At 44.0% G+C, this 23056-nt stretch overlaps 2 protein-coding genes across 2 annotated transcripts in view; one reads left to right on the forward strand and one right to left on the reverse strand.

Annotated features, from left to right (window-relative positions):
- Positions 1 to 728: 728 nt before the first annotated feature.
- ZWINT (ZW10 interacting kinetochore protein) lies at positions 729 to 13492 on the forward strand. Its single transcript, XM_081939051.1, has 10 exons — positions 729 to 976; positions 4177 to 4276; positions 4377 to 4488; positions 5102 to 5268; positions 7813 to 7869; positions 7995 to 8146; positions 9445 to 9616; positions 9699 to 9838; positions 11033 to 11192; positions 12906 to 13492. The coding sequence occupies exons 1-10, from the start codon at positions 912 to 914 to the stop codon at positions 12984 to 12986; spliced, it is 1206 nt and encodes a 401-aa protein (XP_081795177.1). The 5' UTR covers positions 729 to 911; the 3' UTR covers positions 12987 to 13492.
- Positions 13493 to 22165: 8673 nt separating this feature from the next.
- The window catches only part of LOC309382618 (metabotropic glutamate receptor 6-like), a 43042-nt gene continuing 42151 nt past the window's right edge, over positions 22166 to 23056 (reverse strand). The window contains exon 11 of the mRNA XM_081934323.1: positions 22166 to 22284. Coding sequence (XP_081790449.1) covers positions 22229 to 22284 — 56 coding nt within the window. The 3' untranslated portion in view covers positions 22166 to 22228. The remainder of the gene's footprint in view (positions 22285 to 23056) is intronic.

Consider the following 23056-nt stretch of genomic DNA (forward strand, 5'->3'; position numbering starts at 1 on the left):
TTGCCATTACAGGCAGTCCTCTACTTACAACCACAATTGAGCCCAACATTTGTTGTTAAACGAGACATTTGTTAAGTGGGTTTTGTCTCATTTTACAAACTTTCTTACCTCAGTTGTTAAGTGAATCACTGCAATAGAGAAGTTAGTAATACGGTTCAGGGAATCTGGCTTCCCCATTGACTTTGCTTATCAGGAAGTCACAAAAGGGACACAGCAACCATCATAAATAACAGCAGGTGAATTTTGATCACGTGACTGGAGATGTAGCACTGGTCATAGATGGGAAAAATAGTCATAAGTCATTTTTTTCAGTGACATAACTTAGAACTGTTGTAAGTAGACTACCTGCGTAAACGTAGATTTTTCTACAAAGGATCAGAATAAAAGTGGTTGAGTCTTGCCTATAGTAGGTCTAAGCTATGTGAAAAATCTCTTCTGGGCATCTTGTCTCGACATCCCCCACTTGCAAATGCTGCTCCTTTCATATGTTGCAACTTTTATTCTGAATTTTGTTAACAAGCGGGCTTCTCTCCCCTCCGGAGATACAAATAGTATCATGCTGCTTCGCAATATTTTGGGGGGGTTCAATTTCCGGCTGAACATATAATGCAGGCTGTCCCGTATAGTTGCGCCTAAAACCCTAATTGCGCAATCTCTTTCTGACAAGTTCCGCAAGCGTTTCGGAGAAATACAAATCCCCCGCCTCTTTCCGACCTCCTCAAGATGGAGGAGCCGTCAGTCTGCCTCGCACACTCAGAGCTTATTTTCGACCGAGTCACTCCTTCCGTCCAATCACACGGCAGTTCAGATCTTCTGGGGTGGGCTTATTAATCCTTTCGAGCTCGGATTGGTGAGTTGGGAGGGACGCCTTGAGGATAAGAGTTATTGAAAGACAGGCGGGAAGTTAAATAATGATCCGGTTGTCCGTGGATGCCGCGGTTGGAGAAACGATGGAGGTGGAAGCGACAGCGGCGGAGTAAGTACACGTGATATCTCTTCCGCGGTTGGCTATTCTGGGAGTTGAAAATCCGTACATTCTGAAGTTCCCAAAGTTAAGAAACATTAGTAAGCTGCAGAAGAGAGGCCGAAAGAGTTAGGCAACTTTAGGTTGTGGACTTAGAGGGCTTCCATTCTCCGATGGCTGGTTTCCATATGCTGTCTTTGGGAGCCTGGTTTAGTAAGATCATGGAGCTTGGCCCCGAGATATAGTTGGTATCACCTCCCTTAGATAAGGAGATATTGAAACTCCTAGCACCAGAATATAGATAAGGATTTTTATAATTTTATTACTACAGCAATTCCTGTAGAAAAATAAAATTCCTCGGGGTCTTGTGCATAACACTTCTTCCTATTTTTAGAACAGGAAGTATTATTTAATATTTGATGCTTTAAGATAATCCCGTTGCAGAAGCAAAATAGCCACCGAGGATTTAGATAGGTTGCGTGGACGGCTGCGACCCACCACATGTTTAATGGACCCGTGTCCCTCCTGGTTGGTACTGGCATCTTGGGAGGTGACCCGAGGCTGGCTTCTGGGCCTGGTGAATGCCTCATTGGGTGAGGGATCCTTACCAACCGCCTTGAAGGAGGCGGTGGTGAGGCCCTTACTTAAGAGGCCTTCACTCGACCCAATGGAGCTAGCTAACTATCGTCCAGTCTCCAACCTTCCGTTTCTAGCGAAGGTTGTTGAGAATGTGGTGGCGCAGCAGTTTCCACGACACCTTGACGAATCCGAGTATCTAGACTCACACCAGTCCGGCTTCCGACCTGGGCACAGCACAGAGACAGCCTTGGTCGCGTTGGTTGATGATCTCTGGAGGGCCAGAGATAGAGGTTGTTCCTCTATCCTGGTCCTATTAGACCTCTCGGCGGCTTTTGATACCATCGACCATGGTATCCTATTGCGCCGGTTGGAGGGGATAGGAGTCGGAGGTACCGTTTTGCGGTGGTTCGGCTCCTACCTCTCCGACCGGAGGCAATGTGTGTTGACGGGGACAGAGGTCGACCCCGAGGCCACTCACTTGTGGAGTGCCACAGGGGTCGGTCCTCTCGCCTCTCCTGTTCAACACATATGTGAAGCCGCTGGGTGAGATCATCCGTGGTTTTGGGGTTGAGTATCACCTCTACGCTGATGATACTCAGCTGTATATTTCAACTCCAAACCACCCCAACAAGGCTGTCGAAGTGATGTCCCGGTGTTTGGAGGCCGTCGGGGTCTGGATGGGGGACAACAGACTTAAACTCAACCCCTCCAAGACTGAGTGGCTGTGGCTACCGGCACCTCGGTTCAGCCAGCTGATCCCATCGCTGGCCATAGGGGGTGAACAATTGCCCCCTGTGGAACGGGCGCGCAATTTGGGCGTCCTCCTTGATGCCCGGCTGTCAATGGATGACCATGTGGCAGCCGTGGTGAGGGGGGCGTTCCACCAGGTTCGCCTGGTGCGCCAATTGCGCCCCCTACTGGACCGGGATGCCCTACGCACGGTCACTCATGCGCTGGTGACGTCCCGCCTGGATTACTGCAACGCTCTCTACATGGGGCTGCCCTTGGGACGCGCCCGGAGACTGCAGTTAGTTCAGAATGCAGCCGCGCGGGCTGTGATGGGGAGTACGAGGTACTCCCACGTAACACCTCTCCTGCGCGAGCTGCACTGGCTGCCTGTGGTTTTCCGGGTGCGTTTCAAGGTGCTGATTACCATCTTTAAAGCGCTCCATGGCGCGGGACCTAGTTACTTGCTGGATCGCATCCTCCCACATACATCCCTGCGGCCAATTCGCTCACACAGGGAGGGACTTCTCCTGGTGCCGTCCACTAGGCAATGCCAACGGGCGACACCGAGGAGTAGGGCCTTCTCTGTGATGGGCCCAACCCTCTGGAATGACCTCCCCCCCGACATTAGAACCACTTCTGACCTCCGTTCCTTCCGGCAAAAATTGAAGACCCACCTATTCCGATTAGCAGGCCTGGCATAATTACAACTGTCCCTCCTGGCAAATGTATTATATCTGGTTATTTTAGGGGTTTTTTAATTTACTGTATCTGTTTTAGGGGTTTAAATTTATATTTATATTAGCTTTGTACAGTTCTTTTAATTGCATTTTAACCTCCTCCATGTCAACTGTCAACTGTACATATTTAATTTTTATTGTATCCTGTTATATTTTGTATGAACTGTACACCGCCCCGAGTCCCTTTCGGGAGAGGGGGCGGTCTAGAAGCATTAAATATAATAATAATAATATAATAATAATAATAACACCTCCATTAAAATCAATACAAAATATCTTGCAGAAACTACTGTTTTTTGATCAAGCATCAGTCATGTTAGGTTTATTTTGCTTTATTACATTCATCTAATTAAGTTAGTGTAATGGTCCTTCCCTTCCTCATCCTCTTAAAATCACAGCTTTAATATTTTGGTATTCTCTTCTTGCAATAGCTTTGGGATTGTTAAGTGGCCTCAAAACTTTCTTTTCCATGTATTTTCACAATGAGATACATGTAGCATTTTGTGAAAATGAGAAATTCCACCATTATAACGGAAAAGATCTCTTTGATTCTTCCAATCAGCAGTCTTAAATATTTGAGGGGTTGTCACCGAGAAGAAGGGGTCAAGGTATTCTCTCACGCACCTGAAGGCAGGGCACGAATCAACAGATGGAAATTTATCAAGGAAAGATTGAACCTAGAACTAAACAGAAATTTCCTGGCAATGAGATAAATTAATCAGTGGAATGACTTGCCTCCAGAAATTGTGGGTGCTCCTGTCCTTGGGGGTTTTTAAGAAGAGATTGGACTACCATTTGTCCAGAATCTCCTGCTTGTGCAGAGGGTTGGACTAGAAAACCTCCAAGGTCCCTTTCAATTCTGATATTCTGTATTCTGATGTTTTTCCAGAATTTTGTGTGTAAATGACAATTTCAGCTACTGCATTTTTTAGAAAATACGTTAATCCATTTTTTAAATAGAGTGAGTCTGCCTCAGAAGCTGTCTGGGAGTTTCACAGTGACATTGGGGATAAGGACAGACAACTTTCTTTGTTGCATGGTCACTAAACTATAATTAATATGGAGAATCCCCATAGCAGATAAATCATGTAAATCGTGTTTTTAAGAGATTTAAAGATTTGGAAGTGACTATTTTCTTTATATCATGGTTGTTTATGTCCTCTTCAGGCTTCTATCTCAGATCAATGATATTTTGACGTATGAGGATCAAACCACAAGTGAAAAGAAATTGGAATTACCAGCCCAGGTCTTAGCTGAGCATGCAGTGGTGAGTGACAGCCCATTTTTCTTTAAGATGTTGTCTTCTGTTCTGGATGAATGCCCCTGTCCTAGTTTCTTAAGAGCTAGTTCCATTCCCGCTTTTTCAGAACACTAGGAAGACTCAGAAGTTGATGTACACCCAACTACAAGTGCTTAAATTCCTTCTGGATTTTCTTGACTCTGCCCCTCGCATCCAGAATGCCTCTGACTCTGCTACTCGTGAGTATCGGGGCTAAGCCGATTGCACGCAGTGGTGTGATGCAAATGTGGTTTGGGTAAGAGTGTTTCTATTTAACAATAACATTTTAAAAATGAAGCCGTTGTACAGAATGGATTATTCAATCCTTGTTCCATCTGCTGGAATTCCTGACTAGGATCAAAGAACAAGGTCTGTTTTCCCTGGGGCTTTCTATTGCGGTAATCTCTGGATGTCTTCAGTCCCATGCAACATCTGAGAGCTATTTTCAGATAAAATTTAGGAGGACTAGAAAAGGTTTTGTGCAAGTTGTGTGTACTTTTATTCAACTGGTGTGAGTTCGCATACTGTACATGCTGATTTAACCCTGACTATAAATGAACATCCATCCTTCCTGGACGTCCCAAGCGGTCAAGAGAGCACTAGCATCCCACACGGCAGACTGAGAAATGTACTGCTTCTGTTACTAGAAATAATATGGAACTATCGTGACAGGCCTCAATAGCCGAATCTTATTTCAGAATGTTATTTTCTATCTATGTATCTTCTTGGTTATGGGTAGTTTGAAAAGCCCAGCTGACATCTGGATTCTCCTGAGCTATTTCAGGCTCAAAAACAGATTATGGTCTCTTGCAGAGAAAGAGATGGAAGAAGCCAAAAAGCAATGGAAGGTGCACAAAGCATATTACCAGCAACAGGTGGAGGCTATCAAGGGAACTGTGCCTCAGATACTGGCCAAACAGGAGGAGGTACAGGGCCGGGCTCGGCTTTTGGAGGAGGCTCTGCAGCGCTACCGAGCAAAGGTTCTTTTCTGACTTGGGAGTGATACTGGGGGAAAGAGATAGTTGAGGTTCAGAGTGGTGGTCAAATATTTGCCAGCACCCAAGATATCTAGAATATTTAATATTGCAGAGCTCTATCTATCTATATCTCTATCTATCTATCTATCTATCTATCTATCTATCTATCTATCTATCTATCTATCTATCCTGATGTTCTGTTTAGATCCATGTTTCTCAATTTTAGCCACTTTAAGATGTGTGAACTTCAACTCCCAGGAGTTCCCAGCCAGGATGCTGAGGACTGAGAAACACTGGTTTAACTAAATAATTAAATTTAAGTTTCAAAAGACTATGCTATCATATTTTTTGTAGTATAAGACGCACCTTTTTCCCTCAAAAAAGAGGGTGAAAATATCTGGGTGCGTCTTATACCCTGAATACAGCATTTTTGGCCTACTGAAACCCGGCCCCCTTTGCAAAAATGGACGTGCAGAGGGTTTGGGAGGCTTGCAAAGTGCTCCTGAGGGCTGGGGAGGGCAAAAAAGAGCAAAAAACGCACCATTTTTGCTCCCCCAGCCCTCAGGAGCACTCTTCAAGCCTCCCAAAGTCTCTGCATGCCCCCCCCCCTTTTTGTGCGTGCAAAAAACGCGTGCAGAGGGTTTGGGAGGCCTGCAGAGTACAAAAACATTTTTTAAAAATTTACCTCTTCAAAATCCTGGTGCGTCTTATACTCCGATGTGTCTTATAGTCCGAAAAATACGGTAATTAAAAGCAGTAATCTTTACAACGGAGAGCAGAGCTGAACATGACAAGCCTGCCTGTCAATTTATTTCCGTTGGAGCATGTTAGATTCATTAACTTGAGCCTACACCCAACTGAATTTCTTCCTTCTGGAGAAGTCTATCTGTTGTGGCCCGCCAGTGGAGCTGGTGGCAGACTCAGACAGTGAGGAGAATGGGGAGGAACTTGGGCCAGTTCTGGAGTCTGGGGAAGGCTCTGATGAGTGCTCTCCGTCGGAGGGTGAGATGGGACCAGGGCCGTCTGACAGTTATCAGCTGCCTTCGGAGTCGGATATCAGTGGGGCAGAAGAACAGCTGGAGCCTGTTCCTGATGTGTGCATGCGCAGAGCAGGAGAAGGGAACAGCTAAGGAACAAGGGCCGACTCGGGAGTAAAGGCACAGGTGGACGGTGAATGGCCCCTCCCATAGGGAATAAAGGAGTGGAAGGGGAGTTTGCAGGAGACATTCGTTCAATTCATTAGGGTGAAGATCTGTTTCTGACTTCTTGCCAAGTTATTGCTGCTTTAGCACGGCGTTTGGAAGCTACACAGCTCTCCAAGCCTGATAAAGTAGTCGTGAAATCTCACGAAAGACTGTTGGCCGGGATTTTGCCGGAGAGGAATTCCCTTTCATCTAAATAAAAGAGGTTTTATCAGGACAAGGAGTCTCCTTCCCGATCTTGGGTCAGAAGACTATCTAGGACTGGGTTGCAGAGTCCTAACCGGCAACGGAAACGATTCGCTTATTATCAACAGGCTAGCCTTCCCAAAAATGCTAGCTAATATTTTATGCAGTTAGACGAGGTTTGAATAGTCAGAGAAAGAAGGTAAATAATTCATCTGCCTGCCTTGCCAGAAGCTCAAAGGAAATAGTGTGAGCACATTAGATTCCAGGCAAGTCCAGTATGATGGGATGAACGATGGATCTTTCTATATCTGCAGTCCAATCAGAGTTTCCCATCCTTTCCAGCTTTGTGGACCGGGGAGGGGGGGGGGAGGGAGATGATTCCAAGTGAGCGACGGACAAGTGTGTGTGCATGGCGCACCTCCATTTGCACAAGCAGCGGGCAAGCACGCACATGCTCACATGGAAATGTGTGCATGCAGGCACTTGTCTGCTGCTCGCGCAAGTGGGGATGCCTTCGCGCCTTCACCTGCCACTTCTGCGGCCCGGTTCCGAAGGGCTCAAGGCCCAGTAGTGGTCCGTGGCCCGAGGTATCATGGTATCCGAAGGAGAACATTCAGATTCAGTCACAGCTTTGTTCCATACAGTATCAACCTTATGAACTCTCAAGCTTCCTCTTTCCGCCATGTCTTCAGGATGGACAGGGATTGATATTTATATGTAAGGGTGTAGGTATATGTACTGTATGTATATAGCATGTCTATCTGTGTGTTATGTATGTGTTCACTTGAGAGAGGACGACCTAATTTCATTTTTAATGTGGGCCAGTGAGCCCACAGTAAAAAAATGACAATAAAGGTTATCTTGTCCCAGCCGATCTACTCTAATTCTACCCATTCCATGGAGTCCTTGGTGGTCTCTAAGATTGGTTGTTTGCTTTCAGACACTTCATTACCCAACTGGGTAACATCATCAGTGCTGACATCTTGTAGGAAACATTATCAGTTGTAGCACTGATCCGTGTTATCGAGTTAGGTAATGAAATCTCCCCAAGCAAATGACCCTGCTTGGACAGCATCAAGGACTCCGTAGTCCAACACTGCTCAGTAGACATTCTCTTCTATGGGATCTACTTCGTTCTAATTTTGCCTTCCCTTGATAGAAAGAAGAGGTAGAGGAAAAAGCAAGGAATGCCCAGAAGGAGGACCTGCAAAAACAGGTGGGGCTGTTCAGATCAATTCATTGCACCTGGGTTCTTTCAGAGCAGCCAGTGGAACTCATTGGCTTGTTTTTGCTTCCTGTTGCACGCACCCCACCCCCTCCTGCTGCCCCCCTCCCCCACAGGAGCTCTTGAGAGAGAAACACCAGCAACTAGAGCAACAGGTTGCTGAATTGCGGGACAGGATGCAGAAGCAGCAGAAGGAATTGGAGTGCTTGCAGGCAGAGGTTGGGGAACAAACCGGGATCTGGCAAGAGAAAATGCAAAAAATGCAGAGGTGAGGAGATAAATGTCAGAGTTTAATGTCTATTTGCCAAGCGAAAATTACATGCGACAGGGGTGATGGGCATGTCACTGCGTTAATTGGTTTGCTAGCCGAACTGAACTGAATAGTTACTGAAAGAATTACTGCGCAGGTCATAAGCTTTATCAGCAATGATTTATTGCGCATGCTTAACATGTTTATATACATCACACATTCCAGAGACTTCTTTTTCCTTTTGATCTTTGTTCGTCTGCCAGGAAGCTGGGAGACAAACTGCTTCTGCCAAAATGTAACAATTAGATAGATTTGTTTTATTTCCTTATTTCTTATTTCTGTATTAAAATTTTGTTTTTTTAATTAGAACATGTTTCCGGGATTTTATTTTATTTTTCGCTTATTGGAGATATGCCTGTTTGGAAAAGCCGCGGTCTAAGCCTCATTTAGTTCAGAGTGAAATCTTCCCCTGACAGGGCATGTGAGTGCTATTGAACAAAATACAAAATAGGGTATTGGTAAGTGCAGGTGTAAGAGGGATTTTGGGGGATTATGAGGCAATGGGGCAAAAAAATGGAGATCCTGGCAGAAAAGGAAATGTATGCATGATTTAATTGTTCGTAGCCTTTACAGCTATTTTGGAAAAAGCACTGCATACAATCTGAATTGCTGATAAAACCACCAAGCGCTTGAAATTGTGAGAATGTTATCTACTTTTATTCCAGAAGCCAGAGAAGTTACTAAATAAGGCCATGAGCTTTATTTTCGTAATTATTTGTAACTGTTCGGTTGAACAAAATGGTATAACAGATTGCAAAACCTGGATTAAAATTTATGTTTGTTTAAAAGTGGGCGGGCGGGTGGGAATCCACCTAAACCAGGGGAGTCAAACTGGATTTCTTCGAGGACCGAATCAGCATTGTAGTTCTCTGCGGGCTGCGGGGGGCTGGGAGGAGAGACGTGATGGATGCCTCCTACAGCACTTTGCCAGCCAAAATAGGCGGGCACGTCCCCCTGTGCCCTGTTTTCAGCCAGCAGGAGGCCATCTAGGGTAAAAATGGGCTTGGGGGAGCACCTGCCCCCCCCTATACCCCGTTTTGGCTGCCAGAGTCACCATGGGCTGGTCCTTTGCTATTTCCAGGCTGGCCCCATAGGCCAGATTTAAGCACCTTGCGAGCTGGATCTGGTCCTTGAGTTTGACACCCCCTGACCTAAGCCCTCCACTGTGAATGATCTTGAGAATTAGCTGTAAGTGTTTTTCTTCTTCTCCCTCGCTTATTGTGGACTGTATGTTTTTATGATTTTATTATGCACAGACTCTCTGATTTCCGATGCCTTTTGGAGAGTTTGCAAGGGGTGAAGGTGATCTGCGTCTCAGAGAGTGACATGGAGGTGGAGCTGACTTCTCAACCCCAGCCTGAGATTCCTGCCTCTCGTGGTCTGAAGCTGCATTTGCACTGGGGGGAGGACGGCAATGTCACTTTGCAGGTAAGAAAAGCGGGAAGTGAATTCTACTGGATTTAGGGCACTCAGAACGCCCGGCTGATCTTTCGCTCTCTTCTCCATATAGAGTGACAGCCCTTCTTTCCTTCTCTCTGGTGAGCTTCCCCTGGGGACTTGCAGCACCATCAAAGGGCTCCTCTTGGAACTGCAGCACAGCTATTCCCAACAAGCCCAGCTTTTGGCTGAGATCGAGTTGCTGCAGAACTGGTGAGCACCTTCACCTGTTGTTGCTGTGTTGCTCCATAAGGCCTAAGGCAGTGATAGCTAACCTTTTTCCCATCACGTGCCAAAAGTGGGGAGAGCGCAGGAGGATCGTGCGCGGGCGTGCCCGCACCCATAGTGGTATGCGCCCCCTAGGCTCAGTCCCTCTCCCTCAGGAAGAAGAAGGCGAGGGCAAACCACTCCTGAAATATTGTCTAGAAAAATGCAGGGGGTTAATCCAGGTAGTTGCCAGGAGTCAACACTGACTTGAAGGGGCATAACATTAGCAAGAGCAAAGCATAGCTTTATAACCATAATGGCGAACCTATGGCATGCAGGCCAAAGGTAGCACACAGGGCCCTTTGCAGGCTGGTAAGCCGTTGCCCCAGCTCACTTCCGCCGTACAATCGTGCGTGCCTCCTGCCGGCCAGCTGGTTTTCAGGTCCCTGCCGCGCATGCACAGTTGGTGGGGCACATGGGAGACGCTCACACATGCACGGGGGAAGTGCGCACACATGCGCAGGGGCGGGGCGCACACAGAGGGTGTCACGCCTGCATTGCCTTGTGGGTGTGCACATGCTTTTGGCCGGCAGCTACGAAAATGTTATCCATCACTGCTCTATAATAATATAAACGTGAGGATTCCTGGCATAGGCCCAACCCCAATACAGATCATCCTTGATTTACGGTAGCTCATTTAGCGACCATACAATGGCATGGAAAAAATTGACTTATGCCCATTTTAACATGACCGTTGCAGTATCACCATCCTATCGCATGATCAAAATTCAAACACTTGGCCATTGATTCCTATTTATGATGGTTTCGGTATCCTGGGATCACCTGATCATCTTTTTTTTTTTTTTGACCACCTGACAAGCAAAGACAATGGGGAAGCCAGAGTCACTTAGCAACGATGCTCCTGGCTTAGCAACTGCGGTGATTCCCTTAACCACTGCGGCAAGAAAGGTCGTAAAATGGGGCAAAACGCGCTTAACTGTCTTGCTTAGCAACAAATTATTTGGGGGTTCAATTATGGTCGTAAGTGAGGACTACCCCTACTTTGAGAATTGCAGTCATGTATGTCTGCTGCCATGCCATTCTCATGAGGCATGCTATGCGAAGCAGAGACCCCGTTCCTCATTCTCTCGGATATGTTAAGCTTTTCTCCTCTTTCTCCCCCCCCCCCACTCTCCCCAGTTTTGCAATTGATTGGCAGCCAGGGAAGAGACTGCTCAGTTACTTGAACCCTTCGTCAACTTGCAGCCTCTACGTGGAATCGGGATATCCAGCCAGCGGGCAGGTTCGCCTTCTCTCAATAAAGACTCAACAAGGCACAATTGACGTGACTCCCTACAAGGTTAGTACACTGCGGTCACTACTTTGCCTTCTGGCAAAGGATCAAGACTTTAACTTGGCCTGGAAATAGATTTCAATTTCTCAAAAGGTCTGTATTTTAGAGCTACTTTAGAAACGGAATGGTGAAGTTGAATCCCAATGCAGCCTCAACCCATTCCAGATTCTTTTGCTTCTGTCTCCATTGAGGGTGATTCTCTTTGCCTCTTAGTTGCCAGTCAAAAGAAGCAGATCAAGCCCAGAAATCGAGGAGGGGATTGAAATAATAGCTATTATTGTCCTTAAGATGCTGAGATTTTTAAAAGTCAGTGATAATTCACTGTGCCAGGGATAAAGAACCCACAACACTCTTGGACTGCTGAACTTAAAAAAAAACCATAGCAGCCTTTGGCCGCACTGTCTGTGTCTGCTGGTCACTGAATTTCCCCAACATCTGAAGAAGCAACAATTTCCCACTCCTGCTTCAGGCAATTCCATTTCTATTTTCTGGTTTTATTTCTGGATCTTGCACTTTTAGCAGAAGGCCATGCTATATAATAGCTCAAGGGGGGCTACATGTTTTCTATTAAAGCAGTAACAACATGCTGTTAATAGTCCACCTTGCAGAAAATAGAACATACTGTATTTTTCGGAGTATAAGATGCACCCAGGTTTTGAAAAGGCAAATTTTAAAAAAAAGGTAGGTAGATGGAGGGATAGAGAGGGAGAGAAAGAGGGAGAAATACACTAGGTAGGTAGGGAGAGAGAGAGAGTAGTTAGGTAGGTAGATAAAGGGAGAGAGAGAGAGAGAGAGAAAGAAATAGAGAGAGAAAAAAATACAGTAGGTAGGTTGGTAGGTAGAGGGATAGAGAGAAATAGAGAGAGAGAGAAATACACTAGATAGGGAGGGAGAGAGAAATACAGTAGATAGGTAGGGAGAGAGAGGGAGAGTAGGTAGGTAAGTAGGTAGATAGATGTAGTAGAGGGAGAGAGAGAGAGAGAGAGAGAGAGAGAGAGAGAGAAATATAGTAGGGAAGGAGGGAGAGAGAGTAGGTAGGTAGGTAGATGTTTCCAGGTGTATTTATCCATGTGCTGGAGGAGGAAATCGCTGACAATCTGCAGCACCTAAGACTTTGTTTCTGCTAGCACAATCAATCTAATTCTCATCAATCAGTTAAAGAGTTTTCCAAAAGGGGAAAAAAGTTTTTGCACTCTGCAAACCTTCCCATAACACCCCGTTTTTCGGGAAAAAGGGCCCGTTTTTTTTTCCAAAAAAATAAATAAATGCCTGAATAGCCTTGGGGGGGCTTGCAGAGTGTTCCTGGGGAGGTGGGGGGGGGGGCAAAAACAAGCAAAAAACAGGCCCGTTTTTTGTCAAAGAAATTGCATGCATAGCCTTATGGAGGCTTATAGAGTGCTGCTGGGAGCTGGGGGGGGGGGCAAAAACGACCAGTTTTTTGCTCATTTCTGCCCTCCCTAGCCCCCAGGAGGTCTCTGAAAGCCTTCATAAGGGTATGCATTTTGGCGAAGGGGGCAGGGCTTCAGGAGGCAAAAAATGCTGCATTCGATGTATAAGACTCACCCAGATTTTCAGCCTCTTTTTTGAGGCAAAAAGGTGCGTCTTATGCTCCGAAAAATACGATATTTATTTATGTCCCCAGATATAAATCTTCAGTTTTAGGATTTCCTATGTTCTTTTATTCTTCACCCTAACTTCTGAACCTCTTCTTTCTTGCAGCCCCCACAGAAAAAACCTTCACTGCAAAATTGGCTGGTGTACCTGAGCACTACGGACTTCAAAACTCCCTTCCCCACCTGAAAAGCTACTACTGCCTATGTCTGTGTAATGTGATGAGGATCAAGGCCAACGTCACTAGTTTAGGTCTCCTTATGATGTCTTTTTGAAGAAGAAGGAAATTGAATTTAACCGGGACAGTTATATTGTGTATGCTTATATATGTTTGTGTGTGTTTGTTTTTATGTTGTATTTTGGGTCACATCAGCCTCCACTTCCCTCCCCTTTCACTCTTGCTTGCTTTGAATTGAGCTTCCAGTTCTCCCCTTCGAGTTCTCCTACTTTCCTGTTACTCTGACATAGTTTTATGGCTGGTTGAGCGTTAATCACCCATAGTCTATGTCTCTAGTACATTGCATCTCCGCATTGTTGCACATCTAAAATCCTTTGATCAATAAAACACTCTTTGGAGGTTTCTAGCTCTCATTTATCTGATGGACATAATTGTAAGGCAAGGTTTGTTTTGTTATCTTGTAATTCTTGTCTCTTTTTTTCAGACAATGACTGATAATAAATAATTTTTTTTTTCACCCATGTTTATGTGGAGCCCATTACAAGCTGGGGGAATATAAACTAATCCAAATGAGATTTTTATGCATATCTGATCCCTTAGGATACACAAATTACTGCTGGAATCTTCCCAGGGATGATCCTACTGCAGTTCACAAGAGAAAAGCCAAAGAGTGCATTTTAGATACCGAATAAAGATGGAAAGTTGTTGTTTAATCTGATGTTAGAATTTGCCAGTTTTTCATGCAAAAAGCATGAAAATGTTACATGAGAAACCAATAAATGAATGGAAAGTTATGTCATTAGTATCATAAAAAGATAATTTATAACGATTGGTGTGGCGCCATTCTCATTGTTATATCACATTTTGCAGAAAAGTTATGGAGCATAATCCTACATTCCCCTCGTAATTTTGAATTATTTTGATGCAATTTTGACCTGCAGCTGTATCTTGGAAACTGGAGCCAATTAATACTCAGAACTTAATTTTCCTTTATTAGTGACCCAGTTCTGATAAAAATTAGCTACTTTCATTTCCTCCTTGTAGACCAATGTAAGCTATAACTTCAATTCTCGTTGGTAGATTTCTAATAAATATTCAGACTTCGGCACATTAAAAACAGTTGTCTGGAATTGCCAATATTCCCCAAATACTGAAGTTGATGACATTTGAGAAATATAAATGCTCAAACCAATATAAAATATGAAAGCTTTATAGTTGGGTAAATATACCTAATTTGACAAATGTAAATATACTACGGTATCTATAATATCAAGGTTATTGCTTCATTCAGATAGTTTAAGACTGGGTCTTTCTAGCAGAGCAATCTGTTGGAAGCGACGTTCAGCCTCTTGCCATGTGGTGGCAGTATTGTACCACACTTCCTCATGAAATTCATCCTCGATGTGAGTGCTGTTGCTGCCTAGCTGGGTTTTATTTTGTTTCTTTTCCTGCTCTCTGTCATTGGAAGGCTGAGTGAACAGGAAAGGGTATCTACCTCAAGTGATTAGGGGATGGGAATCCAGGGAATGACATAGAATCAAGATCACGTGAAGTGTTAATATTACTTTAAGGCCACACACTTGGAATACTGCATTCAGTTCTGGTCGCCACGATGTAAAAAAGATGTGGAGACTCTAGAAAGATGGCAGAGAAGAGCAACAAAGATGATTAGGGGACTGGAGACTAAAACATATGAAGAACGGTTGCAGGAACTGGGTATGTTTAGCTTAAGAGAAAGAAGGACTAGGGGAGACATGATAGCTTTGTTCCAATATCTCAGGGGTTGCCACAAAGAAGAGGGAGTCAAACTATTCTCCAAGGCACCTGAGGGTAGAACAAGAAGCAATGGGTGGAAACTAATCAAGGAGAGAAGCAACTTAGAACTGAGGAGAAATTTCCTGACAGTGAGAACAATTAATCAGTGGAACAGAAGTTGCCTCCAGAAGTTGTGAATGCCCCAACACTGGAAGTCTTTAAGAAGATGTTGGATAGCTATTTGTCTGAAACGAAATAGGGTTTCCTGCCTAGGCAGAGGGTTGGACTAGAAGACCTCCAAGGTCCCTTCCAACTCTACTATTGCATTGTATTGTATGGCTGGAACAGTACGCCCCTTAATATTAGGTTTGCCTCCACTTGCTTGGCATTTGGAAAATGAGAAGACAGCTCTCTTTTGAAGAGACTTGGAGGAATTTCTTCAGTTAGACGATAACTGCTTTTATGGTAATTCTATGGTGAATTTTGATAGTTGGATCATAAGAAAGGCTGAGCGCCAAAGAATTGAGACCTTTGAACTATGATGCTGGAGAAGACTCCTGCAAGACGATCAAAACGGTCAGTCCTAGAGGAGATCAACCCTGACTGCTCTTTAGAAGGTCAGATCCTGGAGATGCAACTCAAATACTTTGGCCACCTAATTAGAAGGAAGGACTCACTGGAGAAGAGCCTAATGCTGGGAAGGATGGAGGGCAAAAGAACGGGACGAGAAAGAATGTGGCTGGATGGAGTCACTGAAGCAGTCGGCGTGAGCTTAAATGGACTCTGGAGGATGGTAAAGGACAGGATGGCCTGGAGGAACGTTGTCCATGGGGTCACGATGGGTCAGACATGACTTCGCAACTAACCATGGTTAATTTTGGATTGTGTACTGCAAGTTACCTTGAGAATCGCTCAATAGGCAGTAGAGTTGCATAACTAACCACTTTTCTTCTGATTAGAAGGCTGACTTTGGCTTGCCATCCAGTGAAGTCTTCTCACCTTTTCAAACTTAGCTGAGAGTTACATTTCTCGGTGATAAAAGGGCTGACAGTTATTGAAACAGGAACTTCACAAAAGTGGCAAGTTATCTGCTCCTTGTGTCAGAAAAAGCAAATGGAAGTGGATAAGAGTTTGGTGGTCCTAAATTGCCTACATGTAGGTGCTTCAGTTGAAAGGATGTTTGGTAGTCATAATGGTCCTTTTCCTAAGATGTAATATTAAGCAGAGCTCTTAAATTCTTGTTCTTTGAGTTAACTGCAGTTTTGAGTACAAGGAGGGAATACAGATGCTGTACGTTTGGTACTCTAGAAAAGGGTTTGTTGTGGGTGACTTCTAGATCAGGGGTGGTGAACTATGGCCCCTTTATGACCTGAGGACCAACTCTCAGAATGCCTGGGCCAGCACGGGTGGCTCGGGAATTCTAGGAGTTGAAGTCCACAAGTCATAAAGGGGTCATAGTTCCCCATCTCTGTCCTAGATTTGTCACACTGGAGCTTCACATCTGTTGTGTTTTAAGCAGATTCCCATCACAAATGCTGCATTTGAAATCTGGCACTGGGAATGAGTAATGGCTACCAATATTTCCTTCATTGTTAATCAGTCAGATGACATATTTTCTCCTCTTACAAATTATGCCTGTTTCCCAATTATACTTCCAACATGATTGGCGTTTGAACTGAAAGACAGGATGCAGATCAGGTGGGTAATAATGATTTAGCAGACTTGACTGTTCATCCCGTTACACTTGAGAGAAGCTACTCTTCTATCTGACTGTAATTAAGCTTGCTTTTATTTTCACATTTCCTTTTTTTAAATTAAAAAAATGATGTTTGGGGGGGGTCACTTACCCTCACAAGAATTATTAGCTGGACTAGGAATTTTGGAAAGTCTAAGTGAGCAGTTTCTGCTTGGGTCACACAATGAAATATTCAAGTGTGCCATAAAGACCTTCAGGAGCCTCACTTGATGCCTAGGGGAAGGACCATAGGAATGATTGACAAGAGTAACAAAAGAGAACTGGGTGTCGTTGGAGGTGTGTGCAAAAATATTTGCCATAAGTGCACTGGTGTCCCTGTCACATGTCTAGTGAGCCATACAGTATTTCCGGGGGTGGGGGGGGAAACACTTCATAGAATTAAATTCACAACTTTTAGCGCTCTTTTAGCAATGCTGTTACAATGAACTTTAGAACATGAATCGTTAGAGATGAGTACACCCAGATCCTTAACAAAATGAGGGTCATCTCCTAGATCCTAGATCAATACCATCTAACGTACACTTTATATTCTAGTTCTGTTTTCCAATATGTAAAGCAACTTTTCTTAACCGAAATTTGAAGTTGCCAAATGGATGACCAGGGCCGGATTTAGATGAAAAGAGGCCCTAGGCTATTCCACTTATGGGGCCCTTTCACCTCCCATTTTTAAGTTTGTAAATTACATGAGAGATAATAAAAGACATCATTACTGTGATATATATCAATATATTAAATGAAACATGTTGTAATTGGTACTAACTGAAAAGGTGTGGGGAAAGATGAGGCTTGACACGGAAAGAACGTCCAACTCTATTTTATTCACTAACGGCAAAACCAAGTAATACGGGAGAGAAGCGCGCGTTCTGTAGCCTGACAGCTATTTAAGGGAAAGCTGTCAGGCCGAGGAACCAATCAGAAGAACAGATCAGCCCGCCTCAGCCATGCCGCGCCTGATTGGCTAAGGCGCAGCATGGCTGTTGCTGGCTGACAACAGGGGGAATTCCCCGGTCGTAGGTCGGGGAGGAAAGGATACAATACTAACCTTTATAAAAAATGTGGCACGGATAATAAATAAAAATAAAAGGCCCCTCTTGATCTTGAGGCCCTAGGCCGAAGCCTAGTTAGCCTATAGGAAAATCCGGCCCTGTGGATGACCATTCAAGAACATGGTCAATGTCATTTTGCAAAGCAAGTGAATTTTGAGTCGCATTAAAGAATTTGACATCGATCAGCAAAGAGAACACAGGTACTTTTAAGTTGATCATATAAGTCATTTATATTAATCAGGAAAAGTGTAGGTCCTGCCCTGACGAACACCACTTGTTAACTGATACCGGATCAGACACTGAGTTGCCTATTTTAACTAACTTTCTGAGGCTTTTCTTTCTTCCCCCCTCCCATCTTCTGTCTTTTTTCGATCCATGGTCCTTGCTGTTCCATTGTTTCCTGGAGGCCAGCATTATTTTATGGCTCTTTCAGCTCCTGTTAAGAGCCTTCTAGAACATGCCCAGGCTACTAACCTTTGAGTCTTTTCTGTCATAACAAAAGGACATTCTCCAGAGCTGCTTTCATGTCCTCAGGGTTGCTACAGTTTGTTCTTCCACTCATCGTTTTATGCTTCCTCATAATGGCCAAAGTTTTTTTTTTTAATTTTAGAACATGCGTATTTTAGAACTAATTTTAGCGTTAAAAGGACATCGGAAGGTGCTTGAGGACCTTTTATATGTTCCCTGACCCCTGGGATTGAGCAGAAACGTAATTAATTTTACAATGTGTGAGGAATGGGAGTATCTTAAAATCAAGTTTACATTCATTGGAAAGAACACCTGTGTAGCTGTTTCTCACCATGAAATGCTTTTTTTTTAATGCCCAAGAAGGATATCAGTCAAGGGGGTCAGAGGAAACTTCCATGGATTATGGCACTATTGCTTCATGTTTGCCTAAAAAACCCCAGAAAGTTAGCTCTCTTGACTATTATACACATGGGATAGATGGGATTTAGAGTCCATCACCTAGAACCGTGATGGCGAACCTGTAGCATGCATGCCACAGGTAACACACGGAGTCATTTCTGAGGGCACGCAAGGCATTGCCCTGTCAGCTCCAGTGCGCATGCACGCACTGGCCAGCTGTTTTCCGGCCTAGATTTTCAACCATTTTTCGCCCTCCGGGGGTTTCCCTGAAGCCTCCAGAGGGGAAAAAAATGGCCCAACGGACAACCTGGAAGTCCATTCCTGAGTTTCCAGCTTGTGTGTTGAGCCGTTTTCCGCTCTCCCCAGGCTCCTAGAAAGCCTCTGGAGCCTGGGGAGGGTGAAAAATGGACATAAGGGGCTCACCAGAAGTCAGAAAACGGCCTCTAGGGAGGCCATTTTTGCCTTCCCCAGGCTCCAAGAAAGCCATGCGCGCATGCACGTGGCAGCAGGGGGGATCACGCATGCATGCGCAGGGGGCACGGCACGGGGTGCATTAAATGATGGGGTTTGGCAGACGAGTGTGTGTGCAAGTGTGCACGATAGCGCGCGTGTGCTTTGGCACCCAAGGCAAAAAAGGTTCACCATCAGTGACCTAGAAGGTGACCAAGCTTGCATTTGCAAATTGTTTTCATAGACAGAAGCATCTGCTTGCTTATCAGAATCATGTTTCGGCGAACCTTTTAAGCCAGTTCATCAGTTTAAGGCAATTGATCTGTTCAAGAACTAAATGGGCAAGTGACTACATTGTGGAGACCGCCAGGAATTTCTGGATGGTGTATGGCTTGGCCGAAGGCATGGAGATCAGATGTGGGTGATGTGGAACCCTGGATCAAAGATCGTGGTGAGGCTGTAACATGGGAATAAACCCTGTGTTATCATTTTGCACCCTGTCCTTTTTCAGTTGAGATTGATGGTTCCTACTGCCTTTCAGGGGAGAAGACCTGGATCTTCTTCCGGCAGAGACATCTTCCGTACTCCCCCCCCCCCCAAGACATTTTTGGTTTACATCATCATAAGTAGCTAGAGGAAAAATGTGCCTCAGCCATTTGCTTCTCACCGACAATGTTAGGCTAGAGGCTCAGTCTTACGGGTGACATAAATAGAGTTTTATGCTTTTTCTTGTCAACTTACCTCACATTGTTATTATGGGAGGGGGAAATTGGAGGGGGGAGAACTGTGTACATCACCTTAAACGCCTGGAGGAGAGGGGATATAAATCCAATCCAGTAAGTAATCATTTCATTTGGGAAGATTCGAGTTGACAAGAGTGCCAGTTGTTTTCTTTTTTCTCTCTCCATCGCTCTGACTACAAAGAAAATATTCCTCATGACCTTCCTTTCAAATGATAAAACAGTAATGGATGTTAAATTATAAATACTTCACATCAGAGGTGCTCTAATGAGATTTTGATAATGTGCAACCTTTAGAACTGAATCCTGAATCAGATAAAATGGGGTGATTAGAACAATAAATAAAACAAATGTTTGAATTGGTTTTTAGTCCTAAATTTTTTTGGGGGTTTTTTCCTCATAATTAATTGCAAGACTTGGAATTGGGGTTGGGTGGGAGTTATTAATCTTTTGGATATTCACAAGATGATGGAGGCCATATTGATCCAGGAACTAGTGGAAGTCCCACACCTTAGAAGAGGCATTCTTCCAATCCATGGGAGGTTTCTCCAGGATTCCTTCCATATTTGGTCTGATGACCTTTGAGACTCTTCAGATCTCATCAAAGGAGAAGCTATGCCTTGACCTGCAAGAATAGGAGCTACACCTTTGGTTACGGCGCTCATGAGGTTCTGCACCTGCAAACCTTAGCTGTGGGACTTAGCTGTGGGACTTAGCTGTGGAGAGAGCACCAACAATCAAGTTAGAAGTGGTCTCTAGGCAGCACCACAGAGGAGGCTAATGAGTAAAAGGAAAAGTGACTAAGGAATAATGTGTCAAGTCCAGATCTTTTCTTTGTGGTGCTGTTGGCATTTACAAAAATGCCATCCACACTGAAGAGTTTTTCAAGTTTGCATTACAGTTTTTAAAAATACATTTACCTAGAAGGTCACTGTTTAATCCATTGCTGGGTCTCTGTTATCCTTTCTTACATTCTAGATTTAGAAAGTTTGGAACGCAACTCCTGGGGTTTCTTGGATACCTCCATGTCAAATTATTTGCAACAAGTTGGAAAGGGGCCTATCATGACCGCCTTGCAATACGTTTTTCAGCCTAACCATCACCCCAGTAATTCTTTGTGGGCTCCCATCTTTACTCAGAGTAACAGTGTTGGAAGTGACCTTGGAAGTCTTCTAGTCCAAGCCCCTGTCAAGCAGGAGACCTATACAATTCTGGACAAATACCAGTCCAATCTCTTCTTAAAAACCTCTAGTGATGGAGCACCCACTTCTAGAGGCAAGCCATTCCATTGATTAATTGTTCTCACTGACAGGTAATTTCTCCTTAATTCTAGGTTGGATCTCTCTTGTTAAGCCTCCATCCATATCTTCTTGTTCTGTCTTCATGCGTTTTGGAGAATAGGTTGACCCCCTCTTCTCTACAGCCCCTCAAATATTGGAAGACTTCTAACATCTCTAGTCCTTCTCTTTGACCTTCTCAGTTCCAATGTATGGTTTAGCCTCCAATCCCCTAATTATTTTTATTGCTCTTCTCTGCACTATTTCTAGAGTCTCAACATCTTTTTTGTGTTGTGGGGACCAAAACTGGACTCAGTATTCCAAGTGTGGTATATACCGGTACATAGTGCATGTATATATAGATGGTGTTTATGTATAGCATACTATCTATTTCAACTTTTCTTAACTTTTCAAAATCAACCAAGATGGGGTCAGTGTTTATTCTAGACTAGAACAAGACTATGACTATGACTATGAACATGTCATAAAACTATGACTAATGACCATGCTTTGTGAAATGGCTGGAGAAATTTTATTCAACCATCATTTCAGTCACATTATGTTAACTTACGTTACCATAAAAGAATGTTATGAACCTAAACACCCACAGAGAGGAGGGACAATATGTTTTATGCCAAGGTTCTTATTATCAGAAAGGTGAAATTTAAAATATAATAAAATAACCAAGGAGCAAAAAAACATACTGCTTTTATAGCATTTCTTATGGTTTGTTGCTTCATGATTGCAAATTCATTCATTCATTCATTTATAGAATGTCAGAGCACAGACTCAAACCCACATCTTGGACACAGGTATCAAACGGTAGGATTAAATTATTTGATCCAACTATATTTTGTTTTCCTCTTATCAATAAATCTTAAAATGACCATTAGCAGGTGTAATAGGGCACTATCTATAGTCCTATTTCCATCTTTGCAATAAGAAAGCAGGAAAAGAGGGCAGGTTCTTTTTTCCAATATTTAGGCCTTCAGGATAAATTGCTCTGAAGCCATTGCTGAAGTAAACCTCTGTAATTTGACCGCACGATAGTTTATCCCAGTAACAAATAGTTTATTTAAGTGACTAATGTTCTGCAAGATTATCATCATAGGTCCTGGTTTTGGGGTCCTGAATGCGTGTGAGCATTCAGTTTCTGCAAATTGAAACTGGATTTTTAAAAAAATATACACACAGATAAAAGACAATTAGTGTAAAAATACAGGTTTATTTCCTAATGTGCCTACCCATTAATCCCTCACATGAACTTCATTCCCCAAAAGCTTTCCCCACCCAGCTCCCCAGCTCCTTCCCACCTTCCTCACTTTCCCACCCACCCCAAGTTAAGCCCTTTCTCCTTTTTGGTCATGTGGGCACCATGGTCAGTTCTGTGTAGCTGATGTACATCACCTTAGGGTAACCTGTGTGGGGGATACAAAAAAAAAAGAGTCAGAGGGGGCCACCTCCCCCTTTGAGAGGAAGGAATTTGGGGGAGGGGTGGTTCTTATCTGGAGTAAAGATTCAGCCAAACTACCAAGGCTTGTAGACAATGGCCCTGGCAAGGGTCTGACTCCTGCTACAACCAAGATTGCAGAGCTTTGTGTGAACTAGGGACAGCCCTGTGCTGCTCCACTCACACTCTCTCCCATCCATCTGTTATCTGTATTTTAGGTCACACGTGATCATCAAAATTAGAGCACCTAGTTGTATAACCAGAGGTGGGTTCCTACCGGTTTGGACCAGTTCGTCCGAGTAGGTAGTAACTCGGCCAGCCACGCCCCCGAACCGATTCTATCGTTGTCGGCACCATCTTGATTTTCAGTTCTGCACATACGCAGAACAACTCATTGCAAAAATGTAATCCCCCCTCTTTTCTAACGTTGTGCACATGCACAGCCCTTTTTAGGTGCAAAAGCGCACGTGCACATTTGTGTGCTGAATCAGCGGTAATGTTGGCAGCAACCCACCCCTGTGTATAACCCCACGGACAGCTTCTCATTTTGATGATTCCTGTATTTTTTTACAATTCCTGAACTGATTGTGTATATGTGTATAGTAGGGAGGGAGGAGTTGGAAGCACTAGAACCAACATAATTGTATAGAATTATGAATTCTGTTCACTTTTGTGCCTATTATTATCAACATATTTCTGTTCACTCAGGGCTTTGGAATATCTTACAATCTCTTTCCAAG

The sequence above is a fragment of the Natrix helvetica genome, assembly GCF_964273705.1.
Source record: "Natrix helvetica genome assembly, chromosome: 1".
Lineage (NCBI taxonomy): Eukaryota > Metazoa > Chordata > Lepidosauria > Squamata > Natricidae > Natrix > Natrix helvetica.